This window comes from Ceratotherium simum, chromosome 2 (assembly GCF_057802395.1).
Source record: "Ceratotherium simum simum isolate JZ-2026a chromosome 2, ASM5780239v1, whole genome shotgun sequence".
Classification (NCBI taxonomy): Eukaryota; Metazoa; Chordata; class Mammalia; order Perissodactyla; family Rhinocerotidae; genus Ceratotherium; species Ceratotherium simum.
Genome location: NC_141901.1, coordinates 25,569,830 through 25,597,726, shown reverse-complemented (window position 1 = coordinate 25,597,726; position 27,897 = coordinate 25,569,830). Strand labels below are relative to the sequence as shown.

General features: G+C 40.5%; 1 protein-coding gene across 1 annotated transcript in view; it reads right to left on the bottom strand.

Annotated features, from left to right (window-relative positions):
• Positions 1–27,897, bottom strand: part of KCNH1 (potassium voltage-gated channel subfamily H member 1) — a 356,052-nt gene that overhangs the window by 282,266 nt on the left and 45,889 nt on the right. The window contains exons 5-6 of the mRNA XM_087439445.1: positions 26,990–27,108; positions 172–564 (exon numbers count right to left, since the gene is read on the bottom strand). Coding sequence (XP_087295571.1) covers positions 172–564; positions 26,990–27,108 — 512 coding nt within the window. The remainder of the gene's footprint in view (positions 1–171; positions 565–26,989; positions 27,109–27,897) is intronic.

The window sequence follows — 27,897 nt, the reverse complement described above, 5'->3', positions numbered from 1 at the left end:
CCCACCCGTTCAATTACTCTTCTGTTGACCACCCACATTTAATTCAGCTTTAAAGACATGACAACAAGGTCTGAGATTTGAGGGATGTACCTGACTCTCTCTCCCCTCCAGGGGTGGTGGAATCTGATCAGCAAAACCAATCTTCCCTGGATCACCCATAAAGGCACTAACCTCATCCACGTTCTCAAAAGCGTTGATGACATCATAGGGCAAACAGGACAGAAGGTCAATCACAAACCACGTCTTCAGGTAGTTCATGCGGATGAGTTTGGGGTCGGAAATCACCTCCCCCGCTGGTCCAACAAAGGTAGTATGAAAATTCAGCACAATGTCCACCAAGAAGATGACATCCACGATGCTATCCACAACCAGCCAGGCCACGTTGTTCTGCCTGGTTTTAAAGGAGACATTGTAAGGGACCAAGATGGCTGTGTAGAAGGTTAAGATCAAGATGATCCAATCCCACGTGGTCTTAAAAACACAGTAATGTAAGATGATGTGAGGGGGAGTCTTTGGTGCCTCTTGCTTGTATTGGGGAAGGATGTCTGAGCCCAGCTGCAGGACCTGTACAGAAAAACATGGCCAAGAGAACACTGCGTTAGGACTTCATTGCAAGCATCTAACCAGTCAGCATCCATCATTGACAAATACTCATGACACTCCAGATAGATCATTAGGTGCAAGAACAGGTACTGGAGGGGTATGGGAGAATGGAAGTGAACATTATAACAAATAATCATAATGAAACAACGACAAACTATCATTTGGCTTCCTGTGAGCCAAGAATTGTACTAAATACTTCACATATATTTATCATCTCACTTAATTTTAAACACAACCTTGTTTTATTAGCCAATTATTATTCTAGGTGACAAGTGATAAACTGAGGCTCAAGAGAATTAAGCAACTTTTCTCAACAAATATTTATTGCTGTGTGCCAGGAACTGTTATAGACACTGGACATACAGCAAGGAAGAAAATAGCACAATTCCTTCTCTCATGGAGCTGAGCCTAGTAGACAAATCAAGATAATTTCAAATTGTGATAAGAACTAAATAAGAGGCGGGGGAGACGCAGTGATTTGATAGCATGTGACTTGATGAATGGAGGAGGCAGAGTGTTTGAAGGGAAATCTGAATGACAACAAAGAATCAGCCATTCAAACTTGTGTGGAAAAATTATCTGAGGCAGAGAGCATAACTGATGTAATGACCCCCAGGTGGGACAAGCTTGATAATTTCAGGAAAAGAAAGAATTCCAGTGCGACTGAAGCATGCTGAATGAGGGGAAAGGGATGACGATGAGCTCGACGCAGAAGCAGAAACCAGACGAAACAGGATCTAATGGACCCTGAGAAGGTGTTGCATTTTATTCTCAGTATTTCTGAGTATAACAGGAGGGTTTTAAGCAGGAGAATGATAATCTGATATATGTTTTTAAAAGATCACCCTGGCTGCTATATAAATAATGAATTGAGACAAAAGGTTAGAGGGAAGAACAGAATCAGGGAACCTATTATAACAGCCTGGGAAAAAAGATGGTGTGATGGAGAAAAGTAGTCTGTTTTTGGATAAATTTTTGAAGTAAAACCAGCTGGACTTGCTGATAGCTAGAAAGCGAAGAAAAGGAAGCAATGAAAGGTACCCACTACTTTATTCCAAAAACTCAGCACAGTAGCTGGTCCAAAGTAGGCACTACAGGAAGGTTTTTAAGTGACTGACTGAACTCCAAGGTCATACAGTTAGCAAAAGATGGAACCAGGATCCCAAACTAGGTCTAGCTGGATTAAAAACACATGCTGTTCCACATCGAGGTTACATTTTCCTAACTAACATAACAGGTTTTTAAGGAAGCAGACTCAGTGAAAGATGAAGTCCAGAGAAGCTTGGCTCCAAGAAAGTATCACAGATGGGTTTCACCCTCAATAGTCAAAGGCAAAAAGCTATGCTTTCAGAAGACAGGCCAAGTTGGGAGAGACTATCACCCCACCAGCTGCTCCTCTGTGCCACTTACAGGTTCTTATAAATCTCTAGGTGAAACGTCCTCTTGTGTCATGGGAACTTCTTTTTTCCTCCAGAGGTTAAAGACCGCTTAGTGAATATAAAATAACCTGAATAGCCCTGCTCTCCATATGGTTGCCCCAGGCCTTAAAAGGTGAGCAAAAGCAAACTAGAAATCCAGAGTGCCCAGTGTGCATTTTTGGGTATGGGAATGGTTTCCACTCCTCCCACCAATGCACAGGGCTCTTCTAGGCCTGGGATTTTCATTTCTTTCCCCACGAAAAGGAATTTATACGAGGGTGATTAAGAAAGCTTGGGCCCTGAGACCTCAGGCAGGAAAAAGGATTGACCTGTAAGAATAAAGCAAGTAAAATTAAACTGAATAGGACTTCTGCTTCCAGAAAGATGGAGTAGACATACATTTCCCTATTCCTCCCTCTAAATATAACTAATAGCCCTGGACATTATATATAAGGTAAATATAAGAAGACTCTGAAAGGTGGAGATAGGAAAGCAAACTGGCTAGGAACAACACAAGGGTGAGTTCCCCTGGTTTGCGTTTTGCCTCATATATTCCCACACTTGGAGCTGAAGAAGCCAGCAATCTAGAAACATCAATGGGTACAGACAAAAAAGTCTCAACAAAAGCTCGCTCTCTCTAGCAAAGAACTGGGAAACAGGCAGCCTCAAAAGACAGAAAACTTTTAGATAATAACCACTCTACCACAGCCAAACACTGATTCCAAAAGCTGACTGACTTCCAGAAAAGCTGATTCCAAAACTAGACAAAGACAGTATAAAAAAAAAAAAAGAAAACTACAGACCAGTATCTCCCATAAATATAGATGCAAAAATCCTTAACAAATAGTAGCAAATAGAATTCAGCAATAAATAAAAAGAATGACCAAGTAGGGTGCATTCCAAGGGTGGAAGCCTGAGTCAGCATTCCAAAATCAATCAATGTAATTCACCATATTAACAGGCTAAAGAGAAAAATCACATGATCATATCAATGGATGTAGAAAAAGCACTTGACAAAATTCATCACCCATTCATGATAAAAACTCAGAAAAAATAGGAAGAGAGGGGAACTTCTTCAACTTGATAAAGAGCATCTACGAAAAACCTACAGCTAACATCGTATTTAACAGTGAAAGACTGAAGGCTTTCCCCCTAAGATCAAGAACAAGGCAAGATATCAGCTTTCACTACTCTTGTTCAACACTGAACTCTTATTCAATAAGGCAAAAAAAATAAAAGAAAAGAACAGGTATGCAGATCATGAAGGAAGAAACAAAACTATCCCTATTTGCAAATGACATAACGGTGTACACAGAACATCCCAAGGAATGTACATATAAACTTATGTATGTCACATAATACAGGATAAATTCACAAAAATCATTGCATTTCTATATACTAGAAATAAACACCAAAATTATACAATACCATTTATAATCACTCAAAAAATACTTAGGTGTAAGTTTAACAAAACATGTACAGGATTTGTATGCTGAAAACAACAAAATACTGATAAAAGTGATCAAAAAAGATATAAATAAATGGAGAGACATACTGTGTTGGTAAATTAAAAGACAATGTACTAAAGATGTCCATTCTCTCCAAACTGATATACAGATTTAGCACAGTTCCTATCAAAATGCCAGCAAGAGTTTTTGTAAATATAAAATATACACAAGATTATTCTAAAATTTATATGGAAAAACAAAGGAACTAGAATAGCTAAAACAATTTTGAATAAGAAGAATAAATAGGAGGAATCAGTCTAGCCAATTTCAAGACTTGATATGTACCTACAGTAATTAAGACTGTGTGGTATTGATAGAATAATAGACTTATAGGTTAATGGAACAGATAGAAAACCCAGAAATAGACCCACACAAATATGCCCAGCTGATTTTTGACAGTGGTACAAAAAGTAATTCAGTGGAGGAAAGGCAGCCTTTTTTAACAAACGGTGCTGGAGCAAAGGACATTCATAGGCAAAAATATAAACCACAATATAAGTCTCACATCCTATATAAAAATGTCAAAAATGGATCTCAGAATGGATTCAAATGGATTACCAATTTAAATGCAAAACGTAAAACCATAAAACTTTTAGAAAAAAACATAGGAGAAAATCTTCAGGGTCTAGGGCTAGGCAAAGTGTTCTTAGACTTGACACCAAAATCACAATCCATAAGAAAAAAAAACTGATAAATTGGACCTCATCAAAATTTAAAACTTTTGCTCTGCAAAAGGCTCTCTTAGGAGGATAAAAAGACAAGCTACGACTCGGAGAAAATATTTGCAAATCACATATGGAATAAAGAAGTAGTATCTAGAATATATAATTTACAACATATAATCTCAAAACTCAACAATAAAAAACAAACAATCCAATCAGAAAATGAGGAAAAAGCACGAATGGACATTTCACTCAAGAAGATATACAGATGGCAAATAAGCACATGAAAAGATGTGCAACGTCATTAGCCATTAGGGAAATGCAAATTAAAACTACAATGAGACGGATGTGATGATGGAAATTAGACTTTTGCTAGTGAACACGATGAAACATATATAGAAGCTGAATTATAATGATATAGACCTGAAATCTATATAATGTTATAAACCAATGTTGCCTCAATTAAAAAAAGAAAACTACAATGAGATATCACTACACACCTATCAGAATGGCTAAAATAAAAAATATGATAACACTAATTGCTGGTAAGAATGCAGATAAACTAGATCACTCATATCTTGCTAGTGGAAATATAAAGTGGAACAGCCACTCCAGAAAAGAGTTTTGCAGTTTATTAAACAACTAAATATGTAACTACCATATGATCCAGCAATTACACTCCTGGGCATTTATCCTAGAAAAATGAAAACATATGTTCACACAAAAACCTGTACATGAGTGTTCAAAGCAACTTTATTCATAATAGCCAAAAACTAGAAACAACCCAGATGTCCTTCAACAGGTGAATGGTTAAACAAACTGTGGTACATCCATACCATAGAATACTACTCAGCAATAAAAAGGTACAAACTACTGATACATGCAATGTGGATGAATCTCCAGAGACTGAAAAAAACCAATCCCCAAAGATAATATACTGCATGACTCCATTTATATATCATCCTTGAAATGACAAAATTATAGAAATAGAGAACAAATTAGTGGTTGCCATGGGTTTAAGGAGGAGGTGAAGGCAGGAAAGAAGTGAGTGTAGCTATAAAAAGGCAACATGAGGAATTCTCGTGGTGATGGAAATGTTCTGTATCTTGACTGTACCAATATCAGCATCTTGGTTGTCATATTGTAGTATAGTTTTGCAGGAAGTTACCATCAGGGGAAACTGAGTAAAGAGCACATGGGATCTCTTTGTATTATTTTTTATAACTGTATATGAATCTAAAAGTTATCTCAGAATAAGAAGTTTAACTTTAAAAAAGTCAACTGAACATGAATTACAAGCATTGTAAAGAAGGCATCCTGGGCATTCAGCTAAGAGAAAGGCAGGGGGAAAGAGAGGTGAGTTACCTAGGGGTTTATTGTATCTTTGCAAAATACAGTCTGGGTGACAAGACTATTCAGCAAGAACTCAAAAGAATCCACAAGTGAGCAGCCACCTGCTGATTGTACACCAAAGTCGCCTGGAGCTCCACGGTTCTGGATAACAAGACCTCAGGAAAAAATGCCCTTTCAGAGAAAAATGGCTGTTCCTGTGACAGTTTGATATAATCCATAATTATTTCTAAGTGGATTTCCCATTCTGATGCTTTCCAGGACACTATTAGGTCCTGCTTGAGTGAGGCCTGAGTCAATAGTGTCTTCACACCTCCCAAAATGCCAGGTTGACCACAGCCTCTTCCCCTGCTGCTATTCCTACAACATGTGTTCAAAGGAGATTGACAGAGGCGCTAGGCTAGACAAGGAGGGTTGTTGGGGCTCGTATTCAGTTTCTCTCTTCCCATCTCTGTGATGCAGCCTTGTGCATTGAAACTATACAGTATCTGCATTCTAAGAGCAGACTTAGACGCTAGGATATTTGATAGGGATAAATGTGAGACATTCACTGCCAAATCTTTATGTTAAGTGCTATGAATGATTCCCGTAAGGCCAAGCTTTTACAGTCTGACTTGAGATCCTATATATTTCACTCTCATATTAACTCTTTAGCAGAAGAAGAAGATGGAAATTCCATGGGGTTCTTCATTACAGAAAATCCATACTCATTAGAAAAATTGCCTGACTAAAAGAGTATTTTGTGTCCAGGTAACTATCCGACTCTAATAAGTCTTTTCAGAGTACAGTGACAAATGACTAATTATTTATGTTGATCAGAAAGATTCCCATGAGACTGACCCACCTCCCTCCTCAGAAGTGTGTGTTGGAATGGATTCAGACCAGGACAACAACGGCTCTGATGAGCTCCATGACTGCCATCCTCAGGAGAAAAAGCTTTCTCAGGGTCATTCAGAATATCATTATCTGGAGAGGGGCTAGTGTCCTCCCAAGGGAGGAAGTCTCTGGGTACAGAGTCAAGAGATAGGACACCGACCTTGTGTCCAGCCATAGTGAGCTTGCCCAATGTTAGACGCTCAGTGACACTTCAAAAGCTTTGCAGAAAAACAGCGTCACCAAACATGGAGACAGAATGATCTGGTGTAGTGGTCCTGGTGACCACAGCAGTCAGTCCTCTCCCTCACCTCTTTTCTGAGCTTATCAGTATGAGCATGTGCTTCTGTTCCTTCCGTTTGATTAGTCTTGTACAGTGCAAGCTTCCAAAGGCAGAGAGCTGGCAGCTCTTCCAGAATGCGCTTCCTAAGAGTGGGTTTGTGTCTGTCCTATATGCGCAATCAGACTATGAGTCCCCCAAACGCAGATACTACTGCTCCTAGTGTAATGTCACTAGTCACCCTCTCCCTGTCCCTCCTCCTACAACACCCAGTCCCAGGCTCTGCCCACAGGAAGTGCTCATTACAGGTCATTAAAAATTAGGCCAAAGAATGCTCATCTTGAAGACTGATTCTGGAAGGTAAATAGAGTTAGGGCTTCTTCCTAGACAAAGAATAGGGAAATCAGACTATCACATTTCTCTAGCACTTTTACTTCCAAAGTCCCCTATTGTATTTTTGAATCCTCATAATCATCTCATGAGGGAGTTCTACAGATGAGAAAATGGAGGTTCAGAGAGGTGATGTGACTCACCCTGAGTCACACCAGGGGTGAGTAAGCAGAGAGCTGGGAGTACAAGCCAGGCTGCCAGCTCTAAGCCTTCGAGTCTTTTCACTAATCTATTTGTATAGCCTAAAATACCTTTCACGGCACACTGACATACATCATCACATCTCATGCAACCTCATGAGATGGGAAGGCTGGTATTTTTCTTATTTTACAAATTCAGAAAATAAACCCAGAAGGTAAATGGTTTGCTCATAGCCATACTGCAGATGACAAAACAGGCCCTTAAGCCCAAGCCCAGCTTCCTAATTCGATGCTTTTCTTCTATTGTATACTGACTCTTGATAAACTACAGCTTTTGCATAGGACCTCTGAATTATGGCAACATGCCATCCTGTCATCTTATGAAGCCAGCTTCCCATCAAAGGCAGCATCTTCCATTGTGGACCTTCTCCAGGACTTCCCAATTAAAGTCCAAAACCAGCCACACTGGCCAGAGCTGTCTCCCTGAAGAGCAACTACCCCAGTCCCCAAGCCACTCCTAGCTAGACTGAGAAAGAAACAGGACAAAACTACACTTCCCCTGAAACCCTCCCCTGTCAAGTGATAGTCACCATGCAAAGTGATTTTTGCTGACGTGGATCAGAGAACATAGTGTCTCAGTCTAAGTTCTTAAGTGCTATTCTCTGCTACAGCTCACTCTTAGCTCATGTTTTTGCCTTATGAATCACTGAAAAAAAAGGTCCAGAGAGAGGCTCCTGAATCTTCCAATGGTCACATAACTACAAATCGGCTTCTTCCCTCACCTACCTACCTCCTTCCTGTTTCAATGGAGGAAGGCCCACCTTCTACCAAAGGCCACTTCCTCTCGTATGTTCTGAATCTCATCCTTCTCCCCGTCCTCAAGTCCTTTACACCCAGCTCCCTCCCCCAGTGATTCTCTCTCTTTTCATTCCATCAACCTCTCCTTGGACACAGAATCATTCCATCAGCATCTTTAGATATCAATCAACTCTGCTTTCTGCTAAACTCTTTTTGCTGTTCTCCTTTATAGCCAGACTTCTTGAAAGAGTAGTCTAAACACAACGTCTCCACTTTGCCCCTCCAAACATGTTCCACACACCCCAATCTGACTATGGCCTCCACTCTCTAATGAAATAGCTATTGTCAAGGTCACCAACAATCTCAATGTTGCTAAATCCAATGAACAATTCCATCTGATCTAACTCACCCTCTCAGCAGCTTTTTACAGATTTTTACACATCTTCCTTCATGAAACACTCTCTTTGCTTGGCTGTCTTAAGGCCGCTCTTTCCTGCTGTGGTACCACAAAGGTGTGCAGCTCAGATCGCCCTGCAAGAAAACCTCCAGAACTAATCCATCAAGGAGTTCTGTTGCCTCTACCACCAAATACATATAACTTAGGATCCTTTCACTATTCTCCTACTTACTTCTACAGCTCCACCCAATGCACCATCCCCTCTCTCTGCAGTATGGCAGCGGCTTCCCAACCTCTCCTTACTGCCACTCTGGCCCTCCTCAAATTCATACACCATAGAGCAACTTGTACTCGATCATGTCACTTCCCTGATCAAAACCCTCCAGCTCATTACACTGAACTTCAAACAAGATCTACATTGTTGCTGTGACCTACAAGCCCATGTATCTTTCCAACTCACCTAAGCCCTGTACCCTCTCACCCACCACTCTCTCCCACCGGCTTTCTGCAAAAATATCAATGCTCTTTTCCCACCGTGGAGCAGCTCAAATGCTCCTCCCCTACATGAATGAGTTCTTCTCAACCCTTAGGTCTTGGCATAAGTGTCATCTCCTCACAGAGGCCTTCCCTGACCAGCCTATCTGAAATAGACTCTCTGCCACCTCCTTTCCTCTGTTACTTTCTATCATATCACCAGGTTTGTACCTTTCACAGCATTCATCAGGAATTATAATAACACATGTATCTGTTTATTTACTTGTTTACAGGTGTCTCTCCCACTAGATTGTAAGCTCCATAAGGGCAGGGTGTTTGTCTTCTCACCACCATATAGACAGTCCGTAGCACTGTGCCCGGCACATAGTAAGTGCTTAACAAAAGCTACTTGAATGAATGAAGGACCAGCTGAACAGTTAAAACCAAAGAGGCTATAAAAGAAGACCCAAATAATAATATAATTCTTGACAAAAAGACAATATCAAGAATGTTCTTAGAACACTACAATAACCATAATAGAAACAAAAGAGAATATGTTATATCTTAAGGCCATATTCCAATTATACGTACTGTCATGAAAAAACAAAAATAAAAACCAGAGTCCACATATACCACTTAACAGCATGAAAGTTTCCAGCAGATGCCCTTCCCCAGGTAGTATGGTATCGGTATCATTTATTGAGTGCTCATTGTATGCCCTACCCTGAGCTAGTAAGCCCTTTACATATGTTAATGCATTTAATACTCACAACTCTGTGAGGTACATACTATTATCACCTCCATTTTACAATGAAGAAACTGAGGCTCGGGGAAGTAAAGTAGGTTGTCCAAGGCCACAAAGGTTTTAAGTGGTACAGACAGTGTTGAAAATCTTGTCAAGTTTAACACCAAGGTCCATGTTTTTAACTTCTGTGCTCCTATGCCAGGTTCCGGGCTGAGTACTTTACATGCAAAATACAACTTAATCCTTACAACAACCATGTGAGGTAGATATTGGTCTTTATTTTATTTTATTTTTTTTTCTGTGAGCAATATTAGCCCTGAGCTAACATCTGTTCCCAATCTTCCTCTTTTTGCTGAGGAAGATTGGCCTTGAGCTAATATCTGTGCCCATCTTCCTCTATTTTATATGTGGGACGCCTGCCACAGCATAGCTTGATGAGCAGTGCGTAGGTCCATGCCCGAGATCCGAACCTATGAACCCCAGGCCACCAAAGCAGAGCACGTGAACTTAACCACTACGCCCCCAAGCTAGCCCCTGGTCTTTATTTTATAGATAAGAAAAATGATTCCAGGGAAGCTGAGTAAGTTGCCCAAAACCACAAAGCTAATTAAGTGGTGAAGCTGAGATTCAAACCCAAATCTAATTCAAAAACCCATAGTCTAAACCAGCGCTAACCAATGGAGATATGATGCAAGCCACAAATGTGAGTCTTCTATGTAATTTTAAATTTTCTAGCACCCACATAAAAAGAAGTAAAAGGAAACAAGTCAAATTAATTTTAGTATTTTAACCCAATAATTTAACCCAATATATCCAAAATATTATCACTTCAACATGTAATCAATATAAACAAATATTAGCAAGATATTTTACACTCCTTTTTTCACACTAAGTTTAAAATCCGACGTGTACAATGTAACTTACTACACCTCTCAATTCAGCTGAATTATACCCTAGTTGCTCAACAGCCACATGCGGCCAATGGCCACCATACTGGACACATAAGTCTAAACCACGTCATTATATTGCACCATTAGAATATCCTGAGCCAACTTAAACAAATGTAGGCATTGCTCTCCAAAGGAGATTGGGAATGGATAAACTATCCACACACCAGACAACAAACAATGTTAAAAATGTGGACCACAAACATGTGTGTACAAGTAAATGTGTGCAAGACGGGGAGGTGAGGAGAAGGGAGGACATGTTAGAAAACAAAGGGATAGCTGGGGAAACCATTAGAGAGGGGGCTGCAAACACACTAAGTCAATCAAGATAGAGCTCTTGCAGGCTGAGCTTGGCAGAGCCTCAGTCTGGAATCCCCCATCTTGGCTTCATAGCTAATCAACCTTGAGCAAGGCAAGGTCTCCATGCCTCAGTTTCCTCACCTGAACAATGAAGCTAATACCATTTACACCAGATGGACATTGTGAAGGTCAAAGAATATAGACAGAAATATGTGTGTATGAATATGTATAAATCTATAAATTCTTCTTGTAAATGGTGAAGCAGTATTCAAACACTCATATTTTTGAGCAAATAAAGGAAAAGATTGGTTCAGGAGATTCTGGATGAGAATCAGGAAGGCGCCAGCAATCAGCTCATGGAATACTTTTCTTTTACCTAAAGGCCTTGGCTTCCTCAAGGATTGGGGACCAAGAATGACAGAACTGAAATGGCTTGGGAAGAAAGGAGGACTGATAAAGTACATTTATTTGGGGAAAAAAAAGGACAAAATGGCCTCACAGACTCCATCAATTCTATGGACCCTTATAGTCTCCTAATAAAAACAACCATGGACACTTGGACACCAAAAGTTACCCACAAAGATCCAAAGATCCCACAGTGTAGAAGAGAGGAGAGATTGAAAACAAACTACTAAAATATAATGCAAGAAGTGGTAAGAGATGCCTAGATAAAGTACTTACAGAGAAAAGGAAGAGAGACAATGAATTGACTTAGGTAGTCAGGAAAGACGTAGGTGTGAGGCGACTCTCAAGATCTCCCTTGAAGGACAGGCCACACACAGACAGAACTCAGGCTTTAAATTGAAGTCTTGACATTTTCAGCAGACAGTACGTGCAAGGCTTAGACGTGTGAAGGAAGAGCTCAGTGTAGGAGGAGCCTGATGTGGCTGAAGCATAGGAGTTGTTGGCTTTTTGTTGTTATTGTTGTTGTGTTTTAGAGGGTCTAGAGAGGGCAAAATTGGGAAATGAAGCTAAATATAAGGGAGAGGGAAGGCAAGTCTTGACATGCCCTTTATGCAAAGGTAAGAATTTTAAGTAAGGGAGGTTCACAATCAATTGCTCTGTGCGAAGGTAACTGGGCATCAGTGTGGAAGAAGGATCAGAAGAGGCAAGACTGGAAGCATGAGGAGGCCTGCTAGGAGACACTGCAGAACTCTGGAAAAGAGAGGATGTGGGCTGGAACTGAAGAGTAGCACTGGACAAGGTTGTGGGCAAACTCTAATGTCTCCCTGGGGGCTTGAAGACCTGGCCAGTCCAGCATGGCCAGGATGGGCCCTAACAAGGGTGGGAGGGGCCAGCAGCCTCAAGATCGCCATCTCACGGGGAGTATAAGTCATCTCTTTGGATGATGGCAGCAGAAGAAACCAGAGTCAAATACTGAGAATTTCCTCTTTGAGAGTGGCCCCCAGGGTACTCACCACTTTGCCCTCCAAACTGGCTTCACTGATCATTTAAGGACACAGACAGAGCACCCACCCCAAACACCACCATCACCATCATCCCCCACAACTGCCTCAAACATCCTCTCTTTGTGAGTGAAGAGAAACCGTGGTTCTCTAAACCCCTTACTCCAGGCACAACCCCTCCCTGAGCACCTCTATGTGTGTCTCTTTCCCTCTCCCTAAGTACAGCTCCAAAAACCTCCCCTGTTTAGAAGCAGTGTGGGTTTTTATGACTAAAAAGCGAGGGCAAACTCAGTCCCCGCCAGAAAAAGCATATTCTAAGAAAAAGGGAGAACTGGATGTTAACGAGGCTGCGAATGAAGCTCTAGCCACAAAATAAAGCCTGATTTGGGATTTCAGACATCCCGAACTAAACAACCGCTTAATTCCTGTCATAAACACCCTTCTCCATAAACCAGGCGGGCTCTATTCTTAGAACTTTTTCCATGATGCACTTGTTCTTTAATGGAAGAGATAAAGGCAGTGGGAAGCAATTAAAAGCATTAACCCATATACTTTGTCACAGTCGAGTACCAACCCACATGACATCTTCACAAATATAAGCCCATACTGAAATGCAATGGGGCAACAATCTTGGTTTCTTCCTATTTTGCTGAGAAGTACTTCAGTTGTATTCTTTTAACTCTTTATTTTGAAATCGTCAGCTAGATTTTTTAAATTCAAGTATTGAGAATTAGTGATGAGGTTGAGTCATGGAAATGTTGCCATCATTATCAAATCAGCTACAAATAGTTGTCCATGATCCATGATTAAGGCAGACAACTTTCATGAGGGGAAGAAAGGGTTAGATGTGAAAGGGAATCAATATTTACTGAGGACCTATTAAGTGTCAGGCACTGAACTAGGTGCTTGCTTCCTTCTTCCTTCATTCATTTAATGAACATTTATCAAGCACTTTCTATGTGTTGGCACCGTGTTCGATGGTAGAGGTGTAGAATAAACACAAGAGACAATGCCCCTGCCTTCGTGGACTTTTAATCCATTGGAGGAGGCAAATATTAAACAACAGCATTCCCAGGGGCATGAGTATTCAAAGAGGAAATTGCACACGGCGAGGAGGGCTTCTGAAAGGAAGGCCTAACTGGGGCAAGGCCTCGCAGGGGAGGTGTGATGTCTACACGAGACTTGAAGAATGGGTAGGAACAAGCCCAACCGAGAGACGGAGCAAGAGATCGCAGGCATACACAAAGGGCAGGTTCAAAGCCCCGGGGGCAAGAGCGAGTTTGACAAGCGTGAGTGCCACCTGGCTGACACTGTGAGCGGAAAGCTGCCAGACGAGGCTGGAGAGGTGAGTTGGGTCTTATAAGTCACAATGCAAATTTTAAATTTATCCAAAGAAATAACAAGATGACATTAAAGGATTTTAAAGCAAGGAGTAATAAGATCAGACTTGTCTTTTAAAGCACCACAAATCCTCACAACAATCTTTCAAGGTAGGTTGTATCCTTGTATCATGAGGATGAGAAAAGATGAGTTTAGCTAAGTAACTTTTATAAAGTCACAGAGCTGGAATGTAGTGCAGTTTTGGATGAGGATTCAGGTCAGTCTGACTCCAAATCCCCTTCTCTTTCCACTACATCATCCTGTCTCTAAGAAAAGAAAAAGAAAAAGCTGCAGAAAATCCTTAAACTTCATTTCAGCTGATCATTTCTAACTTTTTTTTTACCAAAATCAAGTGCAGAGTTGATCCCTGGCATCAATGAACATTTGGGATTTCCCCTGCCTACCTTCAATAAACAAGGTTTACTAAAAGATAATAAATACATACACAAAACAGCCCTCCTGGGAAAAAAGCAGAGAATCCCCCCATAAGACCCAGCCCTCAGAAAAGAGAGCACTGACCAGAAGGAACTCCACAGCCCCTGAGTGCATGTGGGGCAACCAGGCAGAGGTGGCCTGCGGGGCCAGAAGACAACGGGAAGGCCATTAGTCCAGCCACACTTTCCAAGCTCACCTTCAATGTGCCATCAAGTGGTCATTCAAAACACCTCCAGTAATGACATACTTACTACTGCAAGCACAGCCTATTCCATACCGAGACAGTTCTGAGTATTTAAAAAGACTGTTTATGAGAGGCAAAATGAACTCGAAACCCAGGTACTTGTGCCAGAGGCTCCTTTTGCCCAAGTTACTTTCCTCTTCAAAGCAAAAAGATACTACATGGGTGGTGAGGTGCCACGAGAGTGTTGCCCCTTTTCCCTGAGTCTGAAGAGCCAGATGAAGTCAACACCCAAGAAGCAAAACAAGAGGAGTAGGAAATCTCAATTTCAAGGCACACTGAGCCTGTTTCTAGGAAAAAGGATAACACCATCTTTGCTCACATACATCCCAGAAGCCACTCCTGGGGATTCTGGCCTGTGAGACTGGAAAACTAGGGACCCTGACACAGACTCAGCCTGGACGTACCCACCTTCTGCAATCTCTCAGCAGAGGACGGTGCTCCTGGGCATGTGGCTAGTAAGCCTGGCTGTGCATGTGTTCAATAAGTTAACTTCAGTTCTCTACATCTCTGTCCAGCTGCCTGCGGAGACGGTTGGCTCAGCACCGTCACATGCTCCTCACGCATCTCTCACTCATGGGCGGTTCTGGCAGCACTTTCATGCATGTAAGGAAGGCATCCTCTATATTTATCAGACAAAATCCTTCCACAGTTGATAAAAAATAGATGCTCTTCCTTTAAAAATTAATTAAAATCTTAAAATTTAAGACTGAGTAAAACAATTGATAGCAATGAATATTGATAACGGTGAAAGAAGAAAGAAACTGGCAGTTGTAATTAGCCAGTGATAACTTGTACAACCTTGTGTGAACTTTGGCAGTTTCTACCCAGTTTTAAATGTTCATACTCTCTTTCTCCTTAATTCTACTTCTTGTACTCTACCTAGTAATGTCGTCAAACTAGCACAAATATTTAGAGAGCTAACAATCAATAGAGTAGACAAAGCAAATATGGTAAGCTGTCCATTTATACCAAACACATTGTGTTTAAAAATTAAAACAAACATTTAAAAGGAAATAGTAAAGTTCAAAATCTCAGGTACCAGAAACTAAGAGGAACATAAAACCAAAGCAGCCAGTAGGAGCCGAAACCAAACAGCCCAGGAGTTTTTCAGAAGCAGAGATGATCAGAACTGGATATGCACTACAGGGGACAGGAGGGGACCCATGCGCTCTTGCTGGAGTGACAAAGGACTGCCCTGCCAGAGAAACATGGAACAGAAACCCTCTACCCCATATCTCAGAGATATAAAAAGGAAACTGGCCATCTGTCTGGACCATTGGGTAGAAAAAGAATTACCTGTGAGAAATCAGAACCCCAAGTATGTGCCATATATGAGTGTGGCACCAGAATTCACACTGATCACATGGTTGGGAGTCCCACAGGGCTAAAACTTTTACAGAAAAGCTGGTCTGAACCAGGTGAAATGCTATGGTATATAGCACAGGCAAACTCAGTCACCACATCCAGATGCTTCACCAACTGGGGACCCAACAGATGCCCACCAAAAACCTTGAGTTGTAGATAAGCTCACCACAAGAGGAAATTAAAGACCAAGAGAGAGAATTTACAGTAGGTCCACATTTTGGGGCTGGCCCCATGGCCTAGTGGTTGAGTTTGGTGCACTCTGCTTCGGCAGTCTGGGTTTGGCTCCTGGGCACAGACCTACACCACTTCTCGGCAGCCATGCTATGGTGGCAACCCAAATACAAAATAGAGGAGGATTGGCACAGATGTTAGCTCAGGGCAAATCTTCCTCAGCAAAATGAATGAATGAATGAAGGAAGGAAGGAAGGAATAAAATATGTCTGCATTTTTAAAGCAATAAGAAAGGAAGAAATGTTAGCAGAATTCAGTTAGAAAATGGGCAAGAGACGTTAACGAGCATTTCACCAAAGAGGATATATAGTTGGAAAACAAGCTCATGAAAAGATGTTCAACATCTTTAGCCATTACTAAAACTCAAATTAAGACCACGATGAGATATCACCACACACTTATTAGAAATAGTTAAAATTTAAAAAGTGGCAATACCAAATGCTGGCAAGGATGTGGAGAAACTGGATGTCTCATATATTCCTGATGGGAATGTAAAATGATACAACCAACTGCAATTAGCAAATAGTTTGGCAGCTTCTTGTAAAACTAAATATACACTTACATGCATATACAAACACATAGACACACACACACACAAACACAAATGAGGGCCTATAAAAACTAGTGAAATCCAAATGTGATCTTTAGTTTAATTAACAATATTCTAGGGCCGGCCCGGTGGCTTAGCGGTTGGGTGCGTGCGCTCCGCTGCTGGCGGCCCGGGTTCGGATCCCGGGTACGCACGGACACACCGCTTCTCCGGCCATGCTGAGGCCGCGTCCCACATACAGCAACTAGAAGGATGTGCAGCTATGACATACAACTATCTGCTGGGGCTTTGGGGGGAAAATAAATAAAAATAAATAAAATCTTTAAAAAAAAAAAACAATATTCTACACACGTCTATTTCCTGTTATATAAGACGTCACCATTTGGGGAAGTTGGGTGGAGGGTACAGGACACTTTCTGTACTAATTTTGCAACTTCCTGTGAGTCTGTAATTATTTCAAAATAAAAAGATCTCAAAAATCAATGTTGGGTGTAAAACACAAGTTTTAAAATATCACAGTATGATATCATTTGTGCAAATACATTTTAAAAAACTACACAAGCACACTATATGTGTTTTACAGATAAATACATAAGTAATAAAAATATTAAAACATCAATAACAACAAGACCCACAACTTCAGGGTAGTGATTACCTCTAGGAATAAGTTCTAAGATGACCTCAATGTTACCTGTAATATTTTAATTTTTAAAGAAGAATTTGAAGTGAGAAATTGTCAGCATTTACCATCTACACACTATAAATAAATGAATGCTTGTTAAATAACTCTCTACTACTCTGAATGTTTGGAAGATTTCTAAATTAAAACCAAAAATACACATACAAAGAGGTTCACTGAAGCATTATCTATAATGACCAAAGATTGGTAACAATCTAAATACCCATCAACAGGGAGAGAGCTAAATAAATTTGGATATAGTCATGCAATGGAATACAAAGCAACCATTAAAAAGAATAAAGGGGGGCCGGCCCCGTGGCTTAGCGGTTAAGTGCTCGCGCTCCGCTGCTGGCGGCCCGGGTTCGGATCCCGGGCGCGCACCGACACACCACTTCTCCGGCTATGCTGAAGCCGCGTCCCACATACAGCAACTAGAAGGATGTGCAGCTGTGACATACAACTATCTACTGGGGCTTTGGGGGGAAAAAAATAAATAAATAAAATCTTTAAAAAAAAAAAAAAAAAGAATGAAGGGGATATGTGCTCTTATGAAAATATCCCAAATACACTAGTAAGTGAAAAAATAATATGTATATATGACCACATTTTTGTTAAAAAAATAAATATCAGGTAGGCCCTGGGGCCTAGCGGTTAAGTTCAGCGTGCTCCACTTCAGCGGTTCGGGTTCGGTTCCCGGCCACGAACCTACACCACTCATCGCTGGCCATGCTGTGATGGCAACCCACATACAAAATAGAGGAAGATTGGCACAGATGTTAGCTCAGGGCAAAACCTCCTCAGCAATAAATAAATAAATATCAATATCAATATCTGAACACTTGTAAAAAAAACACACTGTTTAAAAATAGTTACTTCCAAGAAACAGGGGGTATTTCACTTTTTACTTTATATACCCCTATGTTTTAAAATTGGATAAAGAACGTGTTTTATTTCTGAAAATTGAGAATTTTTTCTTGTTGAGATATAATTGACATATAATATTATATTAGTTTCAGTTGTATGACATAATGATTCATTTTTTTGTATATATTGCAAAATGAATACCACAATAAGTCTAGTTAACATCTGACACCATACACAGTTGCAAATCTTTTTTTCTTGTGATGAGAACTTTTAAGATCTACTTTCTTAGCAACTTTCAAATATATAATACAATATTATTAACTAAATAGTCACCATGTTGTATATTACATCCCCAGAACTTACTTATTTTATAACTGGTAGTTTGTACCTTTTGACCCCCTTCACCCATTTCACCAACCCCCACCCCCAACCTCTGGCAACCATCAATCTGCTCTCTGTATCTATGAGTTCCAGGTTTTTTCTTTTTTCTTTTTTTTTTTAGATTCCACATACAAGTGAGATCATGTGGTATTTCTTTCTCTTGCCTGACATATTTCATTTGGCATAATGCCCTCGAGGTCCCTCCACATTGTTGCAAATGACAAGATGTCCTCCTTTTGAGAAACTTTTTTAAAGGGATATGAAGAACCAAAAATCAAAATTGAATATTAAACTAATTGGTTGAGCATATATTATACACCAAAGTGTTTGTATTCAGAACTTCCCTCACTCTTCACAAATCCATGGGTACATAATTATTCTCATTTGAACTTAGTTCCTCCATTTGAAGAGAAGGAAGAGGAGGAAATGGAAGCTCTTAGAGGTGAAATGACTTGCCCCAAATCACACAGGTAAGTAAGCTGTCAAGTGGGTTGTAACCTTTAATGCTGTTTCAGCCCACTACTGTCACCTACATGAAAAACAGCAGCACATACAGCATTTACAGATCTCCTTACAATGAGATGGTGAGTATCATGAGCTGTGAGCTGGGCCACTACTCCCCATGACGTGGCTGAATGGACGTGCCTGTGCCCCAGCCATCACAATTGCATATCTCAGATTATACCTTGACCTGGCTCCCTCATAGGGAAGAATGAGAAGACATGACACGAAAAGGTGGTTTCCTTTCCCCTCCACATCTTCCCCCAAGCTGTTCCATGGAGAGAGAGGCTGGCAGCAAAGAGTGGTCCCATCCAGACCAAACCCCAGCAGAGTCACTCCTGCATGAAGACCACAGAGTGAACCCTGCTGAGCAGGAGGCTCCTACATACACCAACAGTTACTTTCCTTCCTACGAAAGCAGAAACAGGTGGTGGAAGACTCAGAGATGGGCCCCATCAGGCCTCACTTCAAGAAAGGATTCTCTGCCCAGCTGTGGGGTGTGCAGTTAGCTGACAGCCTCCTGTCAGCTTCCTAAGGGACTGAAACCTGAGCCTTCTAGTGACACACCCGCCAATGAGCAAGAAGGTGGTTGAGGGGCCTGGCCACTTCCACCCTGTATGGGACTCTCTGGCCAGCAACCTCTGCTCTAAAGCTCCCTGTCGGGCTGGCAGAGCCTCTATCGGATGTGCACTGTGGTCTGATGCTCCCCCTGCCCAGTGCTGCTTCCTACCCCTTTTCTTTCACAGATGTTACTCAGCGTCTGCATCCTGGAGAACTCAACCTGTGACAAGGGTCCTCCAGCCTCACCTATGTGCTGCTATAAGATATTTTTAAGATCTGAAAATAAACGGGCCCTCTAAAAGAATAGGTGCTCACACCAGACTGAGGAAGGAGGATTGAAGTGCTGAAGAATACACAGACAAAGTAGAGTTGGTCTCCTATCCTGAAATGAGGGAGATCATGGTCACCTATCATGTCTAAAGCCATAAGGTCTGGTAACCTGGTATAAGCAGTGCTTCCATCTTTTCTAGAATCAGTCCAGGAGGGAGATATGAAAACTAAAGTGAGGACTAAAGCCAGACTGCCTGAGCTCAGGAGAGAACAGTCTAACAGGAAGATAAATTGGCCTTGAAAATAACACGTGCAACCCATTTAAAAGCAAAGCTGCTATTACCAGTCTGTGCTTTGTGTTGATTTCTTCCTAGAGGTGGGAGAGGATTCAATGAGGTATCCATACTCTTACTCAATCTCTATTTGATCAATGGCATTTACCAATGAGAAAAATGAGCATGATATCAGCGATGAGCTATAAACAGGGAACAGATTTTTCTGTTTAAAACTTACTAGCCCACTTCCAGTTTCTGGTCCAGGATGTAAGGAGCTTGGAAGTTGTCACTCCATCCTAACAAGTAAAAAGCTGAACAAACTGAAAAATCAACAAATTTTCTTAGATTCATAGGAGAAGTGATGTCAGAGGGCAAACTGTTGCACCAAAAACTGGAAAGACAGACAGGTGAATACAGAGAATAACCACTTGCCAAAGGAACCCATGGGCAGAAACCTCCACAGGAACTAGTACCGAAAGAAAAACCTAAGCTGTAACCGGCAAATTGCTGGAGGCTCAGTGTGGACAAGTCTGAGAGTTAAAAATTCCAGGGGGACCCAGTCATAGGAGGGCCTTCACACATTTGTGAGTTTTACCTCCAGGAGCTTTTCCAGGTTCTCACAGCGAAAATGAGAGAAAAATCCCCTCGCGCTTCTGGAAGGAGGAAGGGAAAAATAACCATTTCTAAATACACCAGAGAATTCTGTTCTTCTTAAAAAGGCCTGCCCTCAGGACAAACTAGTTAATCAGAGCCTAACCTATTGAGTTTTATCATAACCTAACTCACCTAGGGGAAAGGAAATACCCAACTCGAGCCTGCTCTAGCCTTCCACGTAGGGAGAGAGATATGCCACTCCAGGCCACTCTACCCATCTTGCCTGGTGTAAATGGGGGAAAAACTGAGAAGCACTTGTGAAATTCACAGTCGAGGGGCACAGGCTCACTGAAATACTAAAACCTAATCACAGGACCATATAGAATGCTCCTCTTTCCCTACACCTTCCAACCACACTAAGGGCCTATTTACTTGAGTTCCTTTTACCCGGTACATCATGTCCAGCTTTCAACAAAAAGTTGCAAGGCATACTAAAAAGCAAAAAACACAGTATGAAGAGACAAAGCTAGCATCAGAACCAGACCTAGATACGGCAGGGATGTATCAGACCAGGAATTTAAAATAACTATGATTAATATGCTAAGGGCTCTAATGGAAAAAGTAACATGCAAGAACAGATGGATAATATAAGCCGAGAGATGGAAATTCTAAGAAAGAACCAAAAAGAAATGCTAGAGATAAAAAACACTGGTCCAGAAATGAAGAATGTCTTTGATGGGCTCACTAGTGAAAAGGACACGGCAGAGGAAAGAATTTCTGAGCTTGAGGATATGTCAATAGAAACCTCCAAAACTGAAAAGCAAAGAGAAAAGAAGACCAAAAAGAAAACAGAACAGTATATCTAAGAACTGTGGGACAACTACAAAAGGTATAACATACATGCAATGGGAATACCAGAAGGAGAAGGAAGGAAGAAAGGGAGGGAGGAGGGAGAGAGGGAGGGAGGGAGGGAGGAAGGAAGGAAGGATGGAAGGAAGGAAGGAAGGAACAGAAGAAATATTTGAAGTAATAATGACCAACAATTTCCCCAAATTCATGTCAGACACCAAACCACAGATCCAGGAAGCTCAGAGAACACAAAGCAGGATAAAGGAAAAAACAAACAAAAAAGCACACTTCACTTAGGCATAGCATATTCAAACTGCATAAAATAAAAGGAAAAATCCTGAAAGAAGCCAGAGGAAAAAAACATCTTACCTATGAGGAGCAAAGATAAGAATTACATCCTACTTCTCCTTAGAAACCATGCAAGCAAGAAGAGAGTGAAGTGAAATATTTAAAGAAGTAAAATATTTCACAGGGTACAGAATTCTGGGTCGGTGTTTTTTTTTCTCAACACCAACCCAGAATTCTGTACCCTGTGAAATTATCTTTCAAAAGTGAAGGAGAAATACTTTCTCAGACAAAACTTGAGGAAATTTGTTGCCAGCAGAACTGCCTTGCAAGAAATGTTAAAAGAAGTTCTTCAGAGAGAAGAAAAATGATACAGATCAGAAACTTGGATCTACATAAAGAAAGGGGGAGTATGAGAGGAGAAACAAGACAAGGTAAAATAAAAACTTTTATTTTTCTCATTCTTTTTTTTTTTTTGTGAGGAAGATCAGCCCTGAGCTAACATCCATGCTAATCCTCTTCTTTTTCCTGAGGAAGACCGGCTCTGAGCTAACATCTATTGCCAATCCTCCTCCTTTTTTTCCCCAAAGCTCCACTAGATAGTTGTATGTCATAGTTGCACATCCTTCTAGTTGCTGTATGTGGGACCCAGCCTCAGCATGGCCGGACAAGCGGTGCGTTGGTGCGCGCCCGGGATCCGAACCCGGGCCACCAGTAGCGGAGCACACGCATTTAACCGCTAAGCCATGGGGCCAGCCCCATATTTTTCTCATTCTTAATTGATCTAACAGATAACAGTTTGTTCAAAATAATAGCAACAATGTATTTGATCATGTATATGTATATACACTTATGTACACTTAAGAACAAGTGAAATCAAAGACAGTAATGATACGACGGACAGGACAGAGGAATTAGGAATATTTTATTTGAAGGTACTTGCACTACCCATGAAGCAGTACTGTGTTATTTGAACGTGAACTTGGATCAGCTGTAAATGTATATTGCAAACTCTAGGGCAAGCACTAAAAAAAAAAAAAAACGAAGAAATATAACTGATATGCTAAGAAAGGAGAGAAAATAGAATCATATAAAATACTCAACTAAAAGCACAAAAGGCAGAAAAAAGAGTGGAACACAAAAAAAGAACAAGGGCAACAAATAAAAACCAGTAATAAATATGGTAGATATTAATCCAACTATATTAATAATCACTTTAAATGTCAATGGTCTAAATAGGCCAATTAAGACAAAGACTGTCAAAGTGGATCAAAAAACAAGACCCAATTATATGTTGCCTATAAGAAACCCACTTTAAATATAAATACATCTATAGATTAAAGTAAAGGGATAAAGAAAGATATACCATGCTAACACTAACCAACAGAAAGCAGGAATAGCTATATTCATTCCTGACACACCAGACTTCAGAGCAAGAAAAGTTATCAGGGATAAAGAAGGGCACTACATAATGATAAAGGGGTCAATTTTTCAAGAAGACATAACAATCCTTAATGTGTAGGCACCAAATAGAGCATCAAAATACATGAGGCAAAAATTTATAGAACTACTAAGAGAAACAGACGAATCCACTATTATAGTTGGAGACTTATACACCCCTCTATCAGAAATGGACAGATCTGGCAGGCAGAAAATCAGTAAGGACCCAGTTTACCAACAACACCATTAATCAACTGGACATAATTGACATCTATAGACTACTTCATCCAACAACAACAGAATACACATTCTTCTCAAGCTCACATGGAACATTCACATGACAGGCCACATTCTGGGCCACAAAACACACCTTATTAAATTTAAAAGACTAGAAATCATACAATATGTACTCTCAGGACACAATGGAATTAAACTAGAAATCAATAACAGAAAGATAGCTGTAAAATCCTCCACATACTTGGAGATTAAACAACACACTTCTAAATAACACACAGGATCAAAGAAAAAACCTCAAGAGAAATTTAAAAAATATTTTGAACTAAACAAAAATGAAAACACAACCTATCAAAATGTGGAGGATGCAGTGAAAGCAGTGTTTAGGGGGAAATTTATAGGATTGAATGCATATATTAGAAAAGAAGAAAGATCAAAAATCAATAACTAAGCTTCCACCTTAGGAAAGTAGAAAAAGATAAACAAATTAAATCCAAACTAAGGAAAAATAAAAATCAGAACAGAAACCAATGAAATTGAAAACAGGAAACCATTAGAGAAAATCAACAAAACCAAAAGCTAGTTCTTTGAAAAGATCAATAAAATCCATAAGCCTCTAACCAGGCTAACTAAAATCTACTAGCCCCCGGGATGGGACCCAGATGTTTGCCTCATATTGCAAATCAATGAGCAACTACTTCTGGCAGACAGGTAAACAAAAATACTAACATCATTTCCTTTCTTTCATCCAATCAATCAATTAAAAAAAAGCGCTTACTACTGATGAACATCTACTATGTGCCAGACACTGTTTTAAGTGCTTGGGATATATCAGTGAGCAACAACCACAATACATAAGTAAACTGTATAGTATATTAGGTCAAATACTATATGATTTCCTTCATTAAGTAGTAGATAATAACAACAATAAACACATAGAGACAGAGATTGGATTGGTGGTTACCAGAGGCGAAGGGGGGAGGGAGGAGGGCGAAAGGGATAATTCGGCACATGTGTGTGGTGATGGGTTGTAATTAGTATTTGGGTGGTGAACATGATGTAATCTATGCAGAAATAGAAGTATAATGATGTACACCTGAAATTTATATAATGTTATAAACCAATGTTACTGCAATAAATAAAAAATTAAAAATAAATAAAAAATAAAAAATAAAATTATGATTAATTACAAAAAAAAAAAGAAGGTATTAAGTGGAGAGTAACAAAGAGCAGATTAAGGAAAGGATTAGGAGTTATGAGTATTTCTTATTTTGTTATAAGTGTTTCTATATATATGCAAATATAACATATTATATATGCATCTATATTATAACATATATAGCATATTATATTATGTTATTACATTATAATATACCATATATGTTATATATCTAACGTATATAATATAAAATATTATATTATGCATATATATATTAGGCAAATATTTTTATTTTCTTCCCTCTCTTACCCGCTTATCATCTAACATAAAAGGTATTAATAATAGTTAAGTTTGCATCACAGTATTTAAGTTTCAGGATATCAAGGAGAAGAGTGAACATCATCCAAGGAGTTTACATCCTCTTCTGGGGAAAGGGTTGGCATGTTTTTGGTCATATGTAGGATAACTGGATCATGTTAAGGGGAAGTATGACTTTTTTATTGTCTTTATTTGTATATAAGTATGGTTTATGGAGATGTGTGTGGGTGCCAAGTGGACAAGGGGTAAACTGTACTTGTTAGTTTTATGTGTCAACTTGGCTAGGCCAGGTACTCAGTTATTCAATCAAACACTAATCTATTGTTCCTGTGAAGGTATTTTGTAGATATGATTAACATCTACAAACAGCTGACTTTCAGGAAAGGAGATTATAATCTGGGTGGGCCTTATCTAATCAGTGAAAGGCTTTAAGAACAGAAGTGAGGTTTCCCTGAGGAAGAAGAAATTCCATCTGTGGACTTCAGCATCAGCTCCTCCGAAGAGTTTCCAGTCAGCCAAGCTGCCCTATGAATTTTGGACTTGCCTAGCCAGCCCCCTAAATCACATAAATCAACACCTTGCAATAATTCTCTTATTATATAAATATCCTACTGGTTCTATTTCTCTGGTAGAATGCCAACTGATACAGACAGCCACATAGAGAAAATGAAATTTGAGCAAAGACCTGGAATTGGTGAAGTTTCCAAGCAGATATCTGTGGGAAGAGCAAGCCTGGTGTGTATGAGGAACAGCAAGGAGTGTGACTGGATAAGAGTGAGCAAGGCGGAGAGCAGTAGGAGAGGAAGTTACTTTAGTAACCAAAAGAAGAAGCAGGGAGAGGGAAAGTGCAGGCTGTGAGCTGAAAGGTCTCCTTTATGATTCTTTCTATGATAAGCCGAGCCCACACCGTGACAAAACACGATGCTGCCATCATCCAAATGTCTCTCCTTCTCTAACACGACACGAATGAGTGCTCCCATCCCCACTGTTGGCAGAAGCTTTTGGCCGCTGGAGGAGATCTTCTGTAGTTGACTCATTTGACATCTGGTGCACACATGCAGAGCACCCACTGTGAGCTGCACCAGGCTGGGAGTTCCTCTCTCAGGAGTATGGGAGCCAGGAGTCAGGTCAGAGAGGGCCCTGTTGTCCGAGCATGGGTCAAGAACTGACCAGCCACCACCAGGCAGAGAGACAGCTTACGCTGTCATCCTTGTGTAAGATGGAAGTTTGCTGTGTGGAAGGTACAATGCTCTTAATTGGTCCTATCCTGGTCTAGTTGAAAAAATGAACCATCAAAGGGAGATGATAGTGATCTGGATGCAGAACCACCAAAGACAGTTAATAGTAATCTGGGTGCATTAAGGTCAAACACCTTGTCCAGGTTTCCCAGCCTCTCACTTGTCCCAGCAAAAGGGAGGACACCACAGTCATGAGTTTTTCTCATCACAAAGGTTTTCAAAGCAACAATAATTTTAAGTCTATTTATTAACCTGGAAAGATATTCATGATTATATAAAGTGAAGAAAAGGCAACACAACCAGATTAAGTCCACACATGGACTCTTAGATGCATCTCAACTTCATAAACATTAACATGCAAAAAAATGTATTTCTTAGGCTTTAGGAAACAGGACATCTGCAAAGAAAAGAGTTAAGAAATGCACACAAAGATTATATCAATGTCATCTGGTGAGTGAGATTACAGGTGATTTTTATTTTCTTCTTTTTGCTTCCTTTGTTTACTTTTCCTATAATAGTATGTATTGCTCAAAATAACAAAATTGATTATGGTTTGTAAGTAAAACCTCCTTCATGTATTTCTAGCTCCTTCTCTCCTCCTTCAAAAAAGTGAACTGACACCTACAATCTCAAGCAAGTTGGAATAGAGTTGTTTGCAGTCCTCTTTACACACGGGAAAGTACAAAACTGAAAGGAATTAGGTCACTTACCCAAAGTCACACATTGTGGTGTGTAGCCCCAGAGTCTGGGGTCCTGAAGGTCCCCTCCACACCAGCACACTTGCTTTGTACCATTTTCTCAGCCCAGAGAAGTGAGGTGTAAGACGAGCCAAGCCCTACCCTTACCTCCGCCAGACGGGAGTGCTTGTGGACATTCTCGCCTTTTTGCACACTGGGAGCCAGCTGCTGCAGCACCCCCCTGCTGCTCGTCAGTGCTCTGGTCAGCCGAGCAAACTTCCCCCATCCTGGGCGTGTGGAAGAGAGAAAAGACAGGTTCAACCACGTCCTGAAGGCGCATGGACATTCACATCACGAGTTACACTATCAGAAGCAGACACCCCATTGCCCTCCTGAGCACCCATGAGTCACTGCATTTCTTGCAATCAAAACTCGTTGCTCAGAAAGGCACCTAGTCATGCTCAAATTTGTGTATAAATTTACTTTTCCCGTGCACTTTCACTTTATCCTAACCATAGCTTTGTGAAGTAGGTAGGACAAGTTTTAGTATCATTTTACACATAGGGAAACCGAGGCACAGAGTGCCTAGATAACTAAAAAGAGTCTAGAACCCAGATCTCTCCATTCTGGCCCAAGGCTTTTCTGCCAAATAATTCCAGGCAAGCAAGATGTTTCTCTGACTTTGTGACTGGGCTCAGGCTGTTCCCAACCCCACATCATCTGATCTAGCAGAGACCAAGCTGGTTCCAGGTTTTAAATGGACCAGCTAGTCAAACGGCCATTCCATGCATTACGTTCTCCAAAGCCAGGCAAATAAGAAATGAATTTAATCCCTGGGTGGGTGGGGAAAAAGCACGGGCAGATTTTAGTCTTCTCCAGGATAGGGGAAGGACAGTTGGTGACAGGTCCCCTTAAAACAAGAACCACAAAGAGCCTAGTCCTAAGCTTAGAGTAAAGAAATCTGGGTATAAGTCCCATCTCTGCCTCTAGCTTGCTTTGTTATCACCAACAAGTTGTTTAAGTTGTCTGGGCTTCAATTAACTCATCCGTAAAGTGGAAATTAAAATACTCTACCC